General features: G+C 34.6%; 1 protein-coding gene across 6 annotated transcripts in view; it reads left to right on the top strand.

Annotated features, from left to right (window-relative positions):
- The window catches only part of LRBA (LPS responsive beige-like anchor protein), a 772,728-nt gene that overhangs the window by 555,627 nt on the left and 198,518 nt on the right, over positions 1-18,583 (top strand). For all 6 annotated transcript variants that reach the window (XM_017970205.4, XM_035294467.3, XM_008992610.5 and 3 more), the window contains 2 exons: positions 2,520-2,635; positions 11,349-11,461. In XM_017970205.4, coding sequence (XP_017825694.2) covers positions 2,520-2,635; positions 11,349-11,461 — 229 coding nt within the window. The remainder of the gene's footprint in view (positions 1-2,519; positions 2,636-11,348; positions 11,462-18,583) is intronic.

Consider the following 18,583-nt stretch of genomic DNA (forward strand, 5'->3'; position numbering starts at 1 on the left):
CAGCAAAGGTGCCAACACAATTCAATGAGAAAAAGATAGGCTTTAAACAATAGGTAGAGAAAAGTGGATATTCACATACAAGAAATTTTGGATGCTTACCACATACCAGTCAAAAAAAAAAAAAACCCTCAAGATATATTATAGACCTATATGTGAGAAGTAAAACTGTAAAATATCTGAAAGAAAACATAGGAGAAAAATTTTCTGATGTTGGGAAAGGCAAACACTTCTCAGATGTGACACTAAAAGCATAATCCACAAATGAAAAAATGGAGAAATTGGACTAAACCAGAATTGAAAACTTTTATGTTTCAAAATTGACCACTAAGTAAATGAAGGAACAAGCCACAGACTGATAAAACATTTATGTGTGTGTGTGTGTATGTGTGTGTATATATATCTGGTAAAGCACTTTTTATTAGTCTGCACTCTCCAGAGAAACAAAACCAATAGGATATGTATAGATTTATTATAGGAATTGGCTCATATGACCATCGAGGCTGAAAAAAATCTCATGATATGCCTGGTGTAATTCAATCGTAATGTGAAGGCCAAGGGAGCCCATGACTGAGCCCAAATCTCAAAGACCTGAGGAGAGAGGGATAGGGGAAGAATTGAAGGACCGAGAACCAAGAGCTCCTGCTAGCCAAGGAGAGGAGAATGTAGATTTCCTAGTCTTAGGAGAAGATGGAATTCACCCTTCCTCCTTTTCATTGTATTCAGTCCTCAATTGACTGGGTGTTGCTCACCACACTATAGAGAGCATTCTGCATTCCTAAGCCTACTGATTCAAGTACTCTGAATCATTTCTCTGGTGATGCCATCACAAATATACCCAGAAATCCTCTTTTACCAGCTCTCTAAGATCACTTAATTCATTCAGGTTGACACCTAAAATTAACCATCACAGACTTGTATCCAGAATGTATATAGAATACTAACAACTCAGTGATAAAATGCAAACAACTCAATTAAATGAGTAAAAGATTTGATTAGATATTTCACCAAAGAAGATATACAGATGACCAATAAGCACATGAAAAGATGCTCAACAACAAACCTTAAAATTATTATTTTACACTAACTAGAATGGTCATAATAAAGACACATACAAGAGTAAGTATTGACAAGGCTGTGGAGATTCATTTATACATTGCTGATTGGAACATATAGTGGTATAGCCACCTTGGAAAACAATTTGACAGTTTCTCAAAAAATTAAAGATAAACTCAACATGCAACCTAGCAATTCTACTCCTAGAAATCTACCCGAAAGAAATGAAAACATATTTTCATATAAAGGTATATACATGAATGTTCATGGTAGCATTATTTTTAATAGCAAAAACTGTTAATTTAAATGTCCATCAACTAGATAAACAAAATGTGCTATATTCTATACACAGTGGAATACTAGTCAGCAATAAAAAGGAATGAACATTGGTTACATGCTACTATACTGATAAACCTCAAAGACATTATGTTTAGTGAAAGAAACCTGACACAAAAGACTACATAATGTATGATTCCATTGATCTGAAGTGTCTAGAAGAGGTGGGCTTACTAGAGACGCAGAGTAGATTGCTAGTTCTCTGTAGGTGGGGATAGGAATGAAAATTATCTGTAAATAGGCACAAGGCAAATTTTTGTGGTGATGAAAATGTTCTACACTTGATTTTAGCCAAAAGGTTGAGAAGCAATGATGAAAATGTTCTAAAGTGAATTGTGATAATTGCACAACTCAAAATTTTTTTAAATTAAGGAATTATACAAATTGGATTAATTTTATGGCATGTAAATTATACTTCAGAGTACCTTTTACAAAATAATTACCTCGTTGTCTGTGGTAGAAAGAGCTGTGACAGCATATTTCTCTGAGATTCTAGGCTTTGAATGTAATAATTAATTCTGCCATATATTTCCTGTGGCTCTTTGTATTGATCAGTTCTATTCACTGATGTTTACATTTCATTAGGAGGCCACTGGAAAATTTCTTTCTATTGAGCTGTATTAAAAAATATCTCTTTAACCCATGAACAGACACCTAAAGAGTTTAGAATCTCCCTTCTCTTTATTACAGTGTATGCAAATATAATATTTAAATTTATAATGTAAAAGTGTGTTCTAAGATAACTATTACAATTAATAAAGACATGTCAATAGAATTTTATATGCACTTCCCAGCTACTATAATTTCTTCTTTTTATATCAGTAAAGCAGTGAATTATTAATTATACTGTTATTCATCAATTTTTATTGAACCTGTACATTATAATGGCACTGTAATGACAGCTTACCTGAATGAATAGAACATGTATAATAAATGTGGCTAGTCTAAATCATTTGTTCAACCGTGAATTGTAGATTGGAACCTCTCGAGTATTTATTAATCTAATATGAATAGAACTTTTCAGAATTACAGATTTTATTATGAATGAATAAGCACAGATAATTCATGATTTATTATTGTGATATAATTAATCTTAAGATGGAGTCCACATTGAATTCTTTTTCTTGCAGACGTATTTCATTAGCTAGTCCACGACAACTTTTTAAAGCTTCTAATATGACCCAGCGATGGCAACACAGAGAGATTTCTAATTTCGAGTACTTGATGTTTCTCAACACAATAGCAGGTAAACTAACTCTATACATTAATTTATTTCAAACAATAAATTATTAATTTCAATGGTTAGATTATTTTGAGTAGTAGTATAACTAGCTTGTTTTATTGCCATCATTGCTACTATAATACTACAAAGGCTATACAAAGATAATAAGGTACGTTTCTTACTCTCAAGAGAAATCATTTTAAGTACAAATATGAATATTTACATGATTCTAGAACATGGGGATATAGATTCAGTAAAAGAAATTCAGAGTACTGTGGTGATTAAAAGGACAGGGAGAAAGGGAAATTATATTTACCCAGTTGGTGGAAGTAAAGAGAAAATAAGGTTTCAGTGGTTATATAAGGATGGATACTATTTGACTAGCAGAGGAGATGGTTGGAATGTTAGAAGTCATTCTTTGTAAGATGGAAAGCATAAGCAAACATACAAAGAAAGGAAAATAAAAAGTACCTAGAGATCAATGACTAGTATAGTTTGTATATCTATATATATAGTGTATGTTTGTGTGGGCATGAAGTATATATTCATAAAGATAAAATGGGAAAAAATAAAAACGTTAGTGTGAAGACATATTGTGTAAGATTTTCTTGTCAGTTTGAGGAGTTAGCCGTCAATTCATTGGGAAACTTTTGAAACTTTTTGAGCACTTAAGTGACATTCGAGCTGTATCAAAAATTAACTTGCAGGCAGTGTATGTAAAATAAATTTGGGTGGATAGAGACTAGACAGAAGAGTTAGGAAGTAATTGTGTGTGTGTGTGTGTGTGTGTGTGTGTGTGTGTGTGTGTGTGTGTGTAGAGAGAGAAAGAGAGTAATGAGGGCTTGCATTAGGTATCAGTGGGAATTAAAAAGAAGGAACAAATTATGTAAGAATTCACAAGGCACAACCATTTGATATGCAGCTGACTGAATATAGGTGGTAAATGGGAAGAAAGTATCTGCAACAACTTCCAGGCTTCTGGCCTATGTTATTGGGAAATGTTGGTGCAATTAACAGAAAAATAAGTCAGAAAATTTGATCTGGGGAAAGATGACAATTTTACTGTGCCAGCAAGACTTTCAAATTAAGGCATCAGAGTTTTTGGAAGAATAGGGCAAGAGGATATTCAGAACTTAGAGCTAGGATATTGGATTTCATCTGGATAGAGAGGAAATCATGGAGAGAGATGAGATCAGCAAGGAAGATAATACAGAAAGCAGTGAGATAAGACAGGGAAATGCTCTTGTGTATGAGAAGAAGAAAGAAGTAGAGTTGGTAAAGGACAAATCGGAATGAGTAATCCTAGAATTTGTAGACACAGTGGGAGAACTGAAGTAAGTCAGATGTCTTGAGAAGCAAGGTAAAAGGGAGGGAGGCATTTTCACCTATGTCAAATGTCACGGTGTGAGAGCGAGACTTCAGAATGAGGACAGAACATGTCTTTAGGTTTGGTATTTAGGGGCTTCCTAATTGCTTCATAGATGTTCATTTTTAAGGCAAGCAGAAATGGTTGATTATAAGGTCTGAATGGTTTGAAATGAAACTGGAACTGTAGATGTAATTACAGTTCTTTTAAATGTGTTATTAAAGAGAGGATGGGTTGGAGTAGAGAGGAGAAATAATGAAAGAGGAGGAGACTGGAAGAGTAAAAATTGAAGTTATGAGGGAGATAGGCTTGAGAACTTAGGTGAGAGAATTACTCTTAGCAAAGAAAAGACCCTATTAGAGAAGTGGAAAAGAGTGAGGGAGTGTTGTGAAGAATTGGAAGTTGAGGGGCTCACATTGAAAGTTATAAATTTTATTAGAAGTTTATCTCACAGTTAGCTAAGGAAAAGGAATGAAGAAAATATCCACAGTTATGTTGAATCTAGTAGAAATTGTAGAACTAGTGACTAAAAGAATTTTTAAGTAGTAGTGAGACAGGAATCTTTTTTTTTTTTTTTTTTTAATTTTTTATTGGATTATAGGTTTTGGGGTACATGAGCAGAGCATGCAAGACAGTTGCGTAGGTACACACATGGCAGTGTGCTTTGCTTTTCTTCTCCCCTTCACCCACATTTGGCATTTCTCCCCAGGCTATCCCTCCCCACCTCCCCCTCCCACTGGCCCTCCCCTTTTCCCCCCAATAGACCCCAGTGTTTAGTACTCCCCTTTCTGTGTCCATGTGTTCTCATTTTTCATCACCCACCTATGAGTGAGAATATGCGGTGTTTCATTTTCTGTTCTTGTGTCAGTTTGCTGAGGATGATGTTCTCCAGATTCATCCATGTCCCTACAAACGACACGAACTCATCATTTCTGATTGCTGCATAATATTCCATGGTGTATATGTGCCACATTTTTCCAATCCAGTCTATTATCAATGGGCATTTGGGTTGATTCCAGGTCTTTGCTATTGTAAACAGTGCTGCAATGAACATTCGTGTACATGTGTCCTTATAGTAGAACGATTTATAGTCTTGTGGATATATACCCAGTAATGGGATTGCTGGGTCAAATGGAATTTCTATTTCTAAGGCCTTGAGGAATCGCCACACTGTCTTCCACAATGGTTGAACTAATTTACACTCCCACCAACAGTGTAAAAGTGTTCCTTTTTCTCCACATCCTCTCCAGCATCTGTTGTCTCCAGATTTTTTAATGATCGCCATTCTAACTGGCGTGAGATGGTATCTCAATGTGGTTTTGATTTGCATCTCTCTGACGACCAGTGACGATGAGCATTTTTTCATATGATTGTTGGCCTCATATATGTCTTCTTTCGTAAAGTATCTGTTCATATCCTTTGCCCACTTTTGAATGGGCTCGTTTGTTTTTTTCCTGTAAATCTGCTTGAGTTGTTTGTAAATTCTGGATATCAGCCCTTTGTCAGATGGGTAGACTGCGAAAATTTTTTCCCATTCTGTTGGTTGCCGATCCACTCTAGTGACTGTTTCTTTTGCCGTGCAGAAGCTGTGGAGTTTCATTAGGTCCCATTTGTCTATTTTGGCTTTTGTTGCCAATGCTCTTGGTGTTTTGTTCATGAAGTCCTTGCCTACTCCTATGTCCTGGATAGTTTTGCCTAGATTTCCTTCTAGGGTTTTTATGGTGCCAGGTCTTATGTTTAAGTCTTTAATCCATCTGGAGTTAATTTTAGTGTAAGGTGTCAGGAAGGGGTCCAGTTTCTGCTTTCTGCACATGGCTAGCCAGTTTTCCCAACACCATTTGTTAAACATGGAATCCTTGCCCCATTGCTTGTTTTTGTCAGGTTTATCAAAGATTGTATAGTTGTATGTATGTTGTGTTGCCTCCGGTGCCTCTGTTTTGTTCCATTGGTCTATATCTCTGTTTTGGTACCAGTACCATGCTGTTTTGATTACTGTAGCCTTGTAGTATAGTTTGAAATCCGGTAGTGTGATGCCCCCCGCTGTGTTCTTTTTGCTTAGAATTGACTTGGCTATGCGGGCTCTCTTTTGGTTCCATATGAAGTTCATGGTGGTTTTTTCCAGTTCTGTGAAGAAAGTCAATGGTAGCTTGATGGGGATAGCGTTGATTCTGTAAATTACTTTGGGCAGTATAGCCATTTTCACGATATTAATTCTTCCTAACCATGAACATGGAATGTTTCTCCATCTGTTTGTGTCCTCTCTGATTTCGTTGAGCAGTGGTTTGTAGTTCTCCTTGAAGAGGTCCCTTACGTTCCTTGTGAGTTGTATTCCAAGGTATTTTATTCTTTTTGTAGCAATTGCGAATGGCAGTTCGCTCTTGATTTGGTTTTCTTTAAGTCTGTTATTGGTGTAGACGAATGCTTGTGATTTTTGCACATTGATTTTATATCCTGAGACTTTGCTGAAGTTGTTTATCAGTTTCAGGAGTTTTTGGGCTGAGGCGATGGGGTCTTCTAGGTATACTATCATGTCGTCTGCAAATAGAGACAATTTGGCTTCCACCTTTCCTATTTGAATACCCTTTATTTCTTTTTCTTGCCTGATTGCTCTGGCTAGAACTTCCAGTACTATATTGAATAGGAGTGGTGAGAGAGGGCATCCTTGTCTAGTACCAGATTTCAAAGGGATTGCTTCCAGTTTTTGCCCATTCAGTATGATATTGGCTGTTGGTTTGTCATAAATAGCTTTTATTACTTTGAGATACGTTCCATCGATACCGAGTTTATTGAGGGTTTTTAGCATAAAGGGCTGTTGAATTTTGTCAAATGCCTTCTCTGCGTCAATTGAGATGATCATGTGGTTTTTGTTTTTGGTTCTGTTTATGTGGTGAATTACGTTGATAGACTTGCGTATGTTGAACCAGCCTTGCATCCCTGGGATGAATCCTACTTGATCATGATGAATAAGTTTTTTGATTTGCTGTTGCAATCGGCTTGCCAATATTTTATTGAAGATTTTTGCATCTATGTTCATCATGGATATTGGCCTGAAGTTTTCTTTTCTCGTTGGGTCTCTGCCGGGTTTTGGTATCAGGATGATGTTGGTCTCATAAAATGATTTGGGAAGGATTCCCTCTTTTTGGATTGTTTGAAATAGTTTTAGAAGGAATGGTACCAGCTCCTCCTTGTGTGTCTGGTAGAATTCGGCTGTGAACCCGTCTGGACCTGGGCTTTTTTTGTGAGGTAGGCTCTTAATTGCTGCCTCAACTTCAGACCTTGTTATTGGTCTATTCATAGTTTCAGCTTCCTCCTGGTTTAGGCTTGGGAGGACACAGGAGTCCAGGAATTTATCCATTTCTTACAGGTTTACTAGTTTATGTGCATAGAGTTGTTTGTAATATTCTCTGATGATGGTTTGAATTTCTGTGGAATCTGTGGTGATTTCCCCTTTATCATTTTTTATTGCATCTATTTGATTGTTCTCTCTTTTATTTTTAATCAATCTGGCTAGTGGTCTGTCTATTTTGTTGATCTTTTCAAAAAACCAGCTCTTGGATTTATTGATTTTTTGAAGGGTTTTTCGTGTCTCAATCTCCTTCAGCTCAGCTCTGATCTTAGTAATTTCTTGTCTTCTGCTGGGTTTTGAGTTTTTTTGATCTTGCTCCTCTAGCTCTTTCAATTTTGACGATAGGGTGTCAATTTTGGATCTCTCCATTCTCCTCATATGGGCACTTATTGCTATATACTTTCCTCTAGAGACTGCTTTAAATGTGTCCCAGAGGTTCTGGCACGTTGTGTCTTCATTCTCATTGGTTTCGAAGAACTTCTTTATTTCTGCCTTCATTTCGTTGTTTACCCAGTCAACATTCAAGAGCCAGTTGTTCAGTTTCCATGAAGCTGTGCGGTTCTGGGTCGGTTTCTGAATTCTGAGTTCTAACTTGATTGCACTATGGTCTGAGAGGCTGTTTGTTATGATTTCAGTTGTTTTGCATTTGTTGAGCAGTGCTTTACTTCCAATTATGTGGTCAATTTTAGAGTAGGTGTGATGTGGTGCTGAGAAGAATGTGTATTCTGTGGATTTGGGGTGGAGAGTTCTGTAAATGTCTATCAGGTTTGCTTGCTCCAGGTCTGAGTTCAAGCCCTGGGTATCCTTGTTGATTTTCTGTCTGGTTGATCTGTCTAGTATTGACAGTGGAGTGTTAAAGTCTCCCACTATTATTGTGTGGGAGTCTAAGTCCTTCTGTAAGTCCTTAAGAACTTGCCTTATGTATCTGGGTGCTCCTGTGTTGGGTCCATATATGTTTAGGATCGTTAGCTCTTCTTGTTGTATCGATCCTTTTACCATTATGTAATGGCCTTCTTTGTCTCTTTTGATCTTTGTTGCTTTAAAGTCTATTTTATCAGAGATGAGAATTGCAACTCCTGCTTTTTTTTGCTTTCCATTAGCTTGGTAAATCTTCCTCCATCCCTTTATTTTGAGCCTTTGTGTATCCTTGCATGTGATATGGGTTTCCTGGATACAGCACACTGATGGGTTTTGGATTTTTATCCAATTTGCCAGTCTTTGTCTTTTGATTGGTGCATTTAGTCCATTTACATTTAGGGTTAATATTGTTATGTGTGAATTTGATACTGCCATTTTGATTCTAAGTGGCTGTTTTGCCTGTTAGTTGTTGTAGATTCTTCATTATGTTGAAGCTCTTTAGCATTCAGTGTGATTTTGGAATGGCTGGTACTGATTGATCCTTTCTATGTGTAGTGCCTCTTTTAGGAGCTCTTGTAAAGCAGGCCTGGTGGTGACAAAATCTCTGAGTACTTGCTTGTTCGCAAAGGATTTTATTCTTCCTTCACTTCTGAAGCTCAGTTTGGCTGGATATGAAATTCTGGGTTGAAAGTTCTTTTCTTTAAGAATGTTGAATATTGGCCCCCACTCTCTTCTGGCTTGTAGTGTTTCTGCCGAGAGATCTGCTGTGAGTCTGATGGGCTCCCCTTTGTGGGTGACCTGACCTTTCTCTCTGGCTGCCCTTAGTATTCTCTCCTTTATTTCAACCCTGTTGAATCTGACGATTATGTGCCTTGGGGTTGCTCTTCTTGCGGAATATCTTTGTGGTGTTCTCTGTATTTCCTGCAATTGAGTGTTGGCTTGTCTTGCTAGGTGGGGGAAATTTTCCTGGATGATGTCCTGAAGAGTATTTTCCAGCTGGGATTCATTCTCTTCGTCCCCTTCTGGTACACCTATCAAACGTAGGTTAGGTCTTTTCACATAGTCCCACATTTCTTGGAGACTTTGTTCATTCCTTTTTGCGCTTTTTTCTCTGATCTTGGTTTCTCATTTTATTTCATTGAGTTGGTCTTCGACTTCAGATATTCTTTCTTCTGCTTGGTCAATTCGGCTATTGAAACTTGCGTTTGCTTTGCGAAGTTCTCGTATTGTGTTTTTCAGCTCCTTTAATTCATTCATATTCCTCTCTAAGGTATCCATTCTTGTTATCATTTCCTCGAATCTTTTTTCAAATCTTTTTTCAAGGTTCTTAGTTTCTTTGCATTGATTTAATACATGATCTTTTAGCTCACCAAAGTTTCTCATTATCCATCTTCTGAAGTCTAATTCCGTCATTTCGTCACAGTCATTCTCCGTCCAGCTTTGTTCCCTTGCATATTTTGCTTGTAGTAAATCAATTAACCCATATTGAATGCACAGTTATGATTATATAGCAACATTTATGAAACGATTTGTTCTCAAATAGTTTTTATTGTGCCTGCAGTATCTTTTAAGTATATTCCTGTACATTTTTTATAAATGTAGAATCAATCATTTGCTTTGGATTTTTTAAATGTGCATTAGAGGGTGGAGTTAAGTCTCATGTTATTTAAGATTTCTTTTACATTATTATCTATGCTGCATATAGGTTTTCATGATACCATGTTGGATTTCCCAAATGGCCTCCAGTTGATATTCGCTAACAGTGTAGTTTAACTTAATTAAAAGTATTATCACACCAAGCAGATATATACTCTTTGTTTTTTAGGTACAATAAACATTTATGATTATTTAAGTAGATGGGACAAGATTATTTTACTGTTTATCAACATTTAAATCAGAAGGAAGTGAGAAAGCAAAGGGAGATCATAAAAGCCTTTTTTCTGCTCCTGCGTTTGGTTGTTTTTTTATGGAGAAATTAAAACTATTGATAGAAAAACGTAGTGACATTAATGACCTATGAATTAAAATTGTCCTTGTTACAATGTTTTATGAGACTGTTCCAGGTTAGTCAAAAAAGAACTCTGTTACCCTAATAGGCCTCAAGCTCAAGATGAATAGAGTAAAATAAAAAGTTAAAAACATCCGACCATAAAAACAGCTTAGATACCAAGAGTATGTGCAGAGAACTACTTTAATATTCAGCTATATATTGATATGACATCAGCATATATTTGAGAAATAAAAGGAATGGAAATGATAGAATATATAATAAGAAAGGAATTCAAACAATATTTATATACTTGTCTGACTTTTATTTTAGCCATAAAAGTCTGTTTATGTATCTAAGTAAAAATATGTATATATTAGTAAATAGGAACTGGGATTCAAACACCAGACAGAAAGATTTCATCCCCTATGCTATCTCCCTAAAATGGTAGCATCCAAAAACCTGCTGTACATATGTAGAAGGACTACCTCCTCTTTTACTATAATTTTTATTTTTAATAAATTTAAATATGTCATTGAATATCATTAGAAAGAAATATAGAAGAGCATGTAGCTGCATTTGGGCATATAAGGAAGCAACATTGATAATACTGCATGTTTTCAGAGGATTATAGGATTTGAAAACTACCACAGAAATTTCAGAGTTATTTAGTCCATTGCTTTTATACAGATGATTGGTGAATGTCCACCAGGGTTAAGTCATTTAAACTTGGTTGGTTAGTTAGTTGGTTGGTTGATTAGTGGCAGAGAAAGGATTCTTGTTTTGAAAAACTGAGAATTACAAATTTCTTTTAAAGTCTTAAAAAAGAATATTTTATTTCAGGCAGGCTTTCAAGTATAAAAAATTGTCGAATGTAGTTTAAAAGAACACAAACTTTAGGACCAGAGGATCTAGATTTGAATATGGGTTGACCAGTATTAGTTGTGTGATTTGGGGCAAGTTACTTAGTGACTTTTGTGACTCAGTTTTTTCATCTGCAAAATGGAAATGATACTCAGTTCATAGGATTGTTGTGAGGATTAAATGAGGTAAAGTATGGATGCTAAGAACGATGTCTGAAAATCAAAAATTGTTAATATTTTAGTAAATTACATTACTGAATCTGTTTATTATTTCATTTTTTAAATTATAAATTAAGAGTAACTTTTTTCCTTACCAGGACGGAGTTATAATGACTTAAATCAGTATCCAGTGTTTCCTTGGGTCATCACTAATTATGAATCAGAAGAACTGGATCTTACCTTGCCCACCAATTTCAGAGATTTATCCAAGGTAATGTGTCAGTAATCATCTGAAATATAATTGTCTTGCATATAAAAATGAATTGGATTGTCTTTAGTTATTTTATATAACTTAAAAAATTTCAAATATAATTGTAACTTTAATATAATTATCTCAATATAATTATCTTAAATATATTTTCAAATGGAAAAATTTAATGTGCATGATAAACACTTCTCTTTTGTGATGTTAGCACTGATATTCAGTGCATGGATTCATTAATTTAGTAAGCATTGCAAAATTGTGGTATTTAAAATATCACTTTTATTTCATTTATTTATGGGACTCATTTTATAAAAAGACACTTCCTCTCTTCTACTATTAAGGTATCCAGTGGTACATTGCAGAGGAAAGACAGGATAGAACTTTAATTCTTTCTCTTTACATATCAGTGTTCAAAATGTTGAGGTGATTCCTAGTATTCTCCAATGGTACCCAACTGACTATTTTAAAAGTATCTTTATAAACTCATAGATTTAAATGTATTTGATGTTTCCCTCCATTGCAGTTATTTATTGATGTTCAGTTGTTCTTTCTTTGACCACTGGTCACTTCTTGAAGTTACTTCTGGGACATTTTGACACATGTTTGTAGTCTGATAACTTTCATGCTCTTGGTATGACAAGGCACTCTAGTCTTCACCCGTTTCTGGCCCAGATGTAGAATCATCTATTTCTTCCCACTAAAAGAGGTGGGGCCTCTTTTAGTGGGACGTAATAGCTGGAGATCACAGTTTGGTGTATTCTGCTTATTGCTACTGAATTTGTATTTATTTCTATCCCTTTTTCAGAGGGGGCTAGGAAAACATTTAGGATAAAATACATTATGAGTTCGAACTGATTCCTCTAATTTATATTTTGAGTCATATTTCCTTTAATGTCTGAGTACAAAGTCTCTACCCTCATTTTTTAGGTAAGCAGAACATCCAGTCTTTTTCCTGAAGCTTCTTTCCTTAGTAATTTCTAAGAGCAGCTAACAAATGTTTATGTCTTCTACATCTTTGACCTGGAGACTCCTTGTTGCTTCTTCCCTGTCTGTACTCTGACCCAGTATTGCTCCTTTATTCCCGTAGGTCACTCATACATTCTCAAAACACCAGATTTCTTGCTGTTACTACTAATTTCTTTCAAGGATATACACAATACTTTTTCTTAACTCCATGTCCATGTTAGGCCACAGGTAAGTATTTATAGAAAGCTCTACTGAATACCCAATCGTACAAGAAATGTAAGGTCCTCAGTCAGAGGATCGTTGCAGATGCCAACATGAGAAGTAAAAGTTCACTCACCATATCCAGCTTCCTTCACTTAAAGCCCAAGGACTCTAAGAGTATGTTCTCTTATTTACTCGTTCCTGAAAGATGTTCAGGGGTAATTCCTCTCTATCCACAGGATATGATCTTCTTCAGACAGTCCAGACAATCACAGTAGTCACCAGTGATGTTAAAGTGACATTTTCCTTATGACAAACAGTAGTGTTTAGGATCTAGCCATTGTCTGTTTTATTACCACATCTTCTGTCTCTGTCCCCATCTTTGCTATATCAAATGATAAATCTTTGATATAGCTAAAGATACATTTGATACATCTTTGCTATATCTTATAATGTCTCATATCCACCTCTTGTGGTTTTGCTGTTGCTCTTTCCTTTATTTTGCTGTTGCTCTTCCCTTTACATAAAAATTTGAACTCCTAGGGTACTTTCCATATCCTTGTTATCATACATTTCATAATTTCTTATAATTTTACCTTTTTTTCTCTGTGTTCCTTATTAAGCAAAATCATTGAATACAAATATTTTGTTTTGTTGATTTCTGTATCTCTGGTGCCTGGTACAGTGCTTAGAGCTAAGAAATTGTACCAGTTTCTATATCTACTTATTGAACTCTAAGAGAGAGTTTTAATTTTCAGAGAAAAGCCTTATTTGTGGATCACATGTCTAATAAGGGATTAATATCAGGAATATATAGATACTCCTAAAACTCAACAATAAATATTCAAAAATTGGTAAAGAACTTGATTGCATTTTTCCAAAGAAGATATATAAGTGGCCAATGAAATGAAAATGAACATCACTAATGATTAGGGAAACGTAAATCAAAATCACAATAAGCTACCACTTCAAAACCATTAGCAAGATTTTTAACGAAAACAAACCCAGAAAATAACAAGTGTTGGCAAGGATGTGGAGAACTGGCACCCTTGTGCATGCTGGTGCAAATGTATGATACTGCAGCTTATATTTAAAACAGTATGATAATTTCTCAAAAGATTAAAAAGAATTGAGAGTAGGGATAAGAAAAGATAATCTTACACCCATGTTCATATTTGTAGCATCATGACATACAACAGCCAAGAGATAGAAACAACCCAGATGTCCATCAACAGATAAATGGATAAAGAAAATATGGCATATACATACAATGTAATATTATTCAGCCTTAAAAAGGAAGGAAGCGCTAACATATGCTACAACATGAACAGCTTGAGGATGTTATGCTAAGTGAAATAAGCCAGTCACAAAAGGGCAAATACTATATGATTCCATTCACATGAGGTACTCAGAATAGAGAAATTTATAGAGACAAAAATAGAATACCGGTTGCCAGGGTCTGGGGTGAAGATGGGAATGTGGTGTTAATGTTTAATAGGTATAGAGTTTCAGAATTTCAAGTTCAAAAAAGTTCTGGAGATGGATAGTGGTGATGACTGTTCAACAATGTGAAACTATTTAATACTACTGAACTATACATTTAAAATGGTAAATTTTATGTTATATATATCTTACCACCATTAATAAAAGATAAGCCGGCAAGAAAAAACAAGTTAGCAAATTAGAAACAATTAGAGCTTGAAAAAGTACCTGTGTGTTTCTGTTCTTGCTTCTCTGTAATCACTTTGAGAATATTCCCTAAGCATTCCCAAGTTAACTTGCTAGTGGGATGTAACTGACACATGGAAGACAGTTCAGCCATTCTAGCTGAGGCCATCCTGAACAAGCTAGTCCTCAGCTGACCTGCCAGCTGACCACAGTCGTATGAAGGAGTCCAACTAGGAACAATGAACGCTGACCCAGATCAGCAGAATTTCCCAACCGTCCCATTGACCACGAGGAATGATAAATTGTTGGTTTAAAAAAAATAGAAAAGAAAAGAAAAGGAAGGACTTACACACTGGTATCATATTTGTTCTAAGACCCCATAGTATTGTGGAATCTATAGAGCTCTCTAGTCTAATAAATGAGGACTCTATTAGTTTGACTTGTGTAATGAGCCATGCAGTAGGTCAATAATAAAAACTGGGTGGCTCTTTAATCCTCAGGCTATTATATCCTACTCTCTTTCCATGGTTTGAATTTTGTGTTCACTAAAGTAAAAATGTCATTTTTAGGGGATGAATTTGTTAGAGTATAAAATTTCTTCACAAAATGAATGACACATATATGTATGAATACCTGTTCTAGAGTACTAGAGGTATTGCCTTCTGTTTCAGGGCTGAATCCATCAGTTTGTCCTTCTATTTAAGCACATAGCTTATTCAGATGTTTTTTGTGCTTTAGATGAGTTTTTAGAAATCTCTTTAAGATGTGATAAGTAGTAAGATAGATTGTGGGCTGGACTCATGATTCTGTCTTGATGAAATAGCATCTAATGGGTGGCAAGTGGGAGGTTATTTGAATATTTTTTTGAGGCTGTATTTTTTCCTTCCTCCATCTTTGTACCTGAACAGAAGTTCTCATAACCCTTTTATCTCCTTCTAACACCACCTTGTTTTTACCAGCTGCCTCCATTCTCTGCTCTTCATCTTTGTCATCTATTCTACTAAAAATTTTAAATGACCAGAAGGAAATCTTCAAAACAATTTGATTACATAGGCTATATGATTTTTATTATGAGTATTCATTGAAATAATATCAGAAAAATGCTATTGTAGATTAGTTACCAGCTAAACAGAACCCTTTATTAAAATCAAATTTTATTTGTATATTATGGCTGTTCCTAAGGAACTTGTCAAATATTTTTGTTGGGTGGGTAAAATATTATTTTAACTAATGCCTTTCTTTGGCATATGAGAAATAAGGTTACCTCATGCCCCACTAAATGATAAATAGTAATTTTGCTTTTTAATTTTGTTAATTAAAAGTAAATAAAAGGGGGGGAGCAGCAAAACAAAACAAAACTGTTGCTTTCTTTAGCCTCTATCCAAATATGTCTACATCCACTAAACAAAGACATAAGAAATGTCATTTGTGTAACTTTGTGACTTCAATTCTAACGGCATTCATTTTTATATTTTTAGAGATTTTGTGAAATATTTGTCCCTTTGGCTGAGGAAGGAATAGTTTATAAAGAGTGCTTTCAACAAGAACTGAAGGGCACACCATTGAATAGTGAACAATTGCATAATTAGTAGGTCTGGGAAGAAGTGGGGAGCTCTGACATTCTACCGCATATCTTACAACTAATATCTCTTTTCCTATAAAGCAGTGGTACAGTGAATGCTACAAAAGTCATTCAGGTTCATGAGAATGGAATTCTACTAGTACTAATTGCTTTCATTAAATATTGATGAAATAAGTGAGTTTGGAATCAACTGCATTTAGTGAAATAATCAAGCACATCAGATATTTGAAAATTGTACTTTGCCACATATAAAATAGTGTTGATTGTTTTTTTTGCAAAAGTGTCTCATTCCTTTTAGTATTAAGGCTTGCCAAAATCTTTACAGTGTGATTCAATTTTCAAATATTTGTCTATACACACATTTTCAAGAATGCAACTCATATATAAATGAGCTGTATCTGTACAAATAATGATTATAATAGAATTGTATTAAAATTTGTCCCATAGTATACATTTTGCAAACATTACTGTTTGTTTAAATAAACTTGTGCAATCTTAGAAAACATTGTGTGCATAGCTTAATGTAGAATACAAACAGATTTTATCTCCGTTCTTAAGTGGATAATAGAGCCTGACTGGCTTTAAAATGTATTGAATTATTTATCCATATTTATGTCTATTTAATTTCCCCATAGCTGTTTTTCAGAGGAGTTTAGTAGCTTTGATACAAAGCTACAAATTTATTTGGTAATCTCTTGTATGTTTCACTGGGAATTTTCTTTCTGAAGCTGAATTAATGTAATCAGCATCGTTCTGTATTATTTTTCTGATATTCTTTTTAGAAAAAAATGTCTGAATGGAGCAATGTAAAAAACGTCTTTTTAAAGTATAAACTTTTATTCCATGTATAATATCTCTTTATAATCATTGAAAATAAGTATTATAAGTACGTTGAGAAGATCAAATCTATTTTAGTCTGAGACTGATGAAAATTAAATCTTGTCTTGTATTGAAAAGTCCTCATTTAGCATAAAATAGTTTATTTGTTCAAAGCTGAAAAAAATAGGAACCAATTTTGAGGTTGATTTTTTTTCCTCTGCTTTTCCAGTTATTTCATCGGTAGTATGAAATTCTGACTGATGAGAAGACAGATCTAACCATGCATAGAATTTGGAGTGACATTAATCCATATTTTCTAAACATACACTGATTTTATATTTTGACAACCTCCTTGGAAGAGATAAGATTCAACATTTTCTTTTTGTCATTTCTTTTTAAGAAATTATAATCAGGGCAGGAATATATTTACAAAATGTCATACCATAAAAATAAATTATGATGACTGAGTTTTTCAGTACCAGGACTTCCTTTGTAGATTAGGATGATTTTCTTTGTACCTGTGATTTGTTAGTTTTCCTTTACTTTGGAAAGCGATTGTATAAAACAAATTTTCTGAGAGAGGAAATCCAAGACAATCTGAGGCAATCATTTTTCTTCTAGTTGATCACTGTAGTTATTTTAGAATATATAATATGTATTTGTACAGTAGTCTGGGTACCTTTTCAAAAAACCAGTATGTTTTTGGATTGAAATGCAGTTGATAACTATTCCACTTGCCAATGAAAACCTAATTATTTTAGCTACGAAATTCACAAGACAGGAACCCCCCACATTATTATTATTAATTAATATTTATTGAGCTATTAACTATATGCCAGGCTCTTGTCTCAGTGTTTTGTGTGTGGTAATTCCTTTAACCCTCATAAAACCCCTTTAAGTAGGTAACATCATTGTTGTTTTTTACAGAGGCAGAAACTAATGCACCATGAGGTTAGTCAAGTTGCACATAGGTAGAATCAGAATTTGAACACGAAGTTTTCAACCTGTAGCTCACAATTGCATATTGAAAAAATGAACAGGATACCATAGCATAACGTAAAAAAAAAAAAAAGAAAGCATCACTGTGCATATTGTATAAATCTTCTGCTCAGTTTGTTTGAGTGTGTACATGTGTGTGATTTAAAGTAACATTTCTTAATATGAGCTTTGGCCCAGAAAGTTTGAAAAACTCTATAATATGCTAATACTGTCTCCCACTTTTGGCACCAGTTGCTGGGTCTGATTTAATGTTATTTATCAAGTTGCCTTTCACTTCTCATTCTGAAGTACCTAGTACATAAAAATAAGCTTTTCTTTTCGGATTGTCCTACTCTTGTTGTCTTTATCCCAGGTTATGCTCCAGGCTTTTTTGATTAAACCTGTTTTACAAAAAAACTGAATATTTGCTTAAAACTAGAGGATTCCCAGTGTTACTGCTTACTCATTTGTTCATTCATTTATTGGTTGTTAATTGAGTACTGTAATATGCCAGGGACTGCTAGTTTCTGAAGATTCGAAAGAATAAAATGAAGTCATTACTGTCTTAGTAAAAGAATAAACTGAAGATTAGAAACAGGAATGGCCAAGATAAAGCAAATATTTATTCGTCAATAATTACAACTCATATTTTTAAAACGAAGGAAAATATTGAAAGAGAATTTGAAGGATAAGGTAAAGAAAGATCCATTTTCTATCTTTAGATTGTAAGCACAAAGTGAGCTGAAAATAAATTATGATGGTCCAGAGTACAGAAACAGGAAAATAAAGAATAGAAGAAAATGAACCTGCACCATGATCTCCTGATTCCTATCTTGCAGCATAGGAATCAAAGGAAAATAACTAAAACTGAATTTAAAATTTTTGGCCCAGAGTACAGACACAGGAAAATAAAG

This window comes from Callithrix jacchus, chromosome 3 (genome assembly GCF_049354715.1).
Source record: "Callithrix jacchus isolate 240 chromosome 3, calJac240_pri, whole genome shotgun sequence".
Taxonomy (NCBI): Eukaryota; Metazoa; Chordata; class Mammalia; order Primates; family Cebidae; genus Callithrix; species Callithrix jacchus.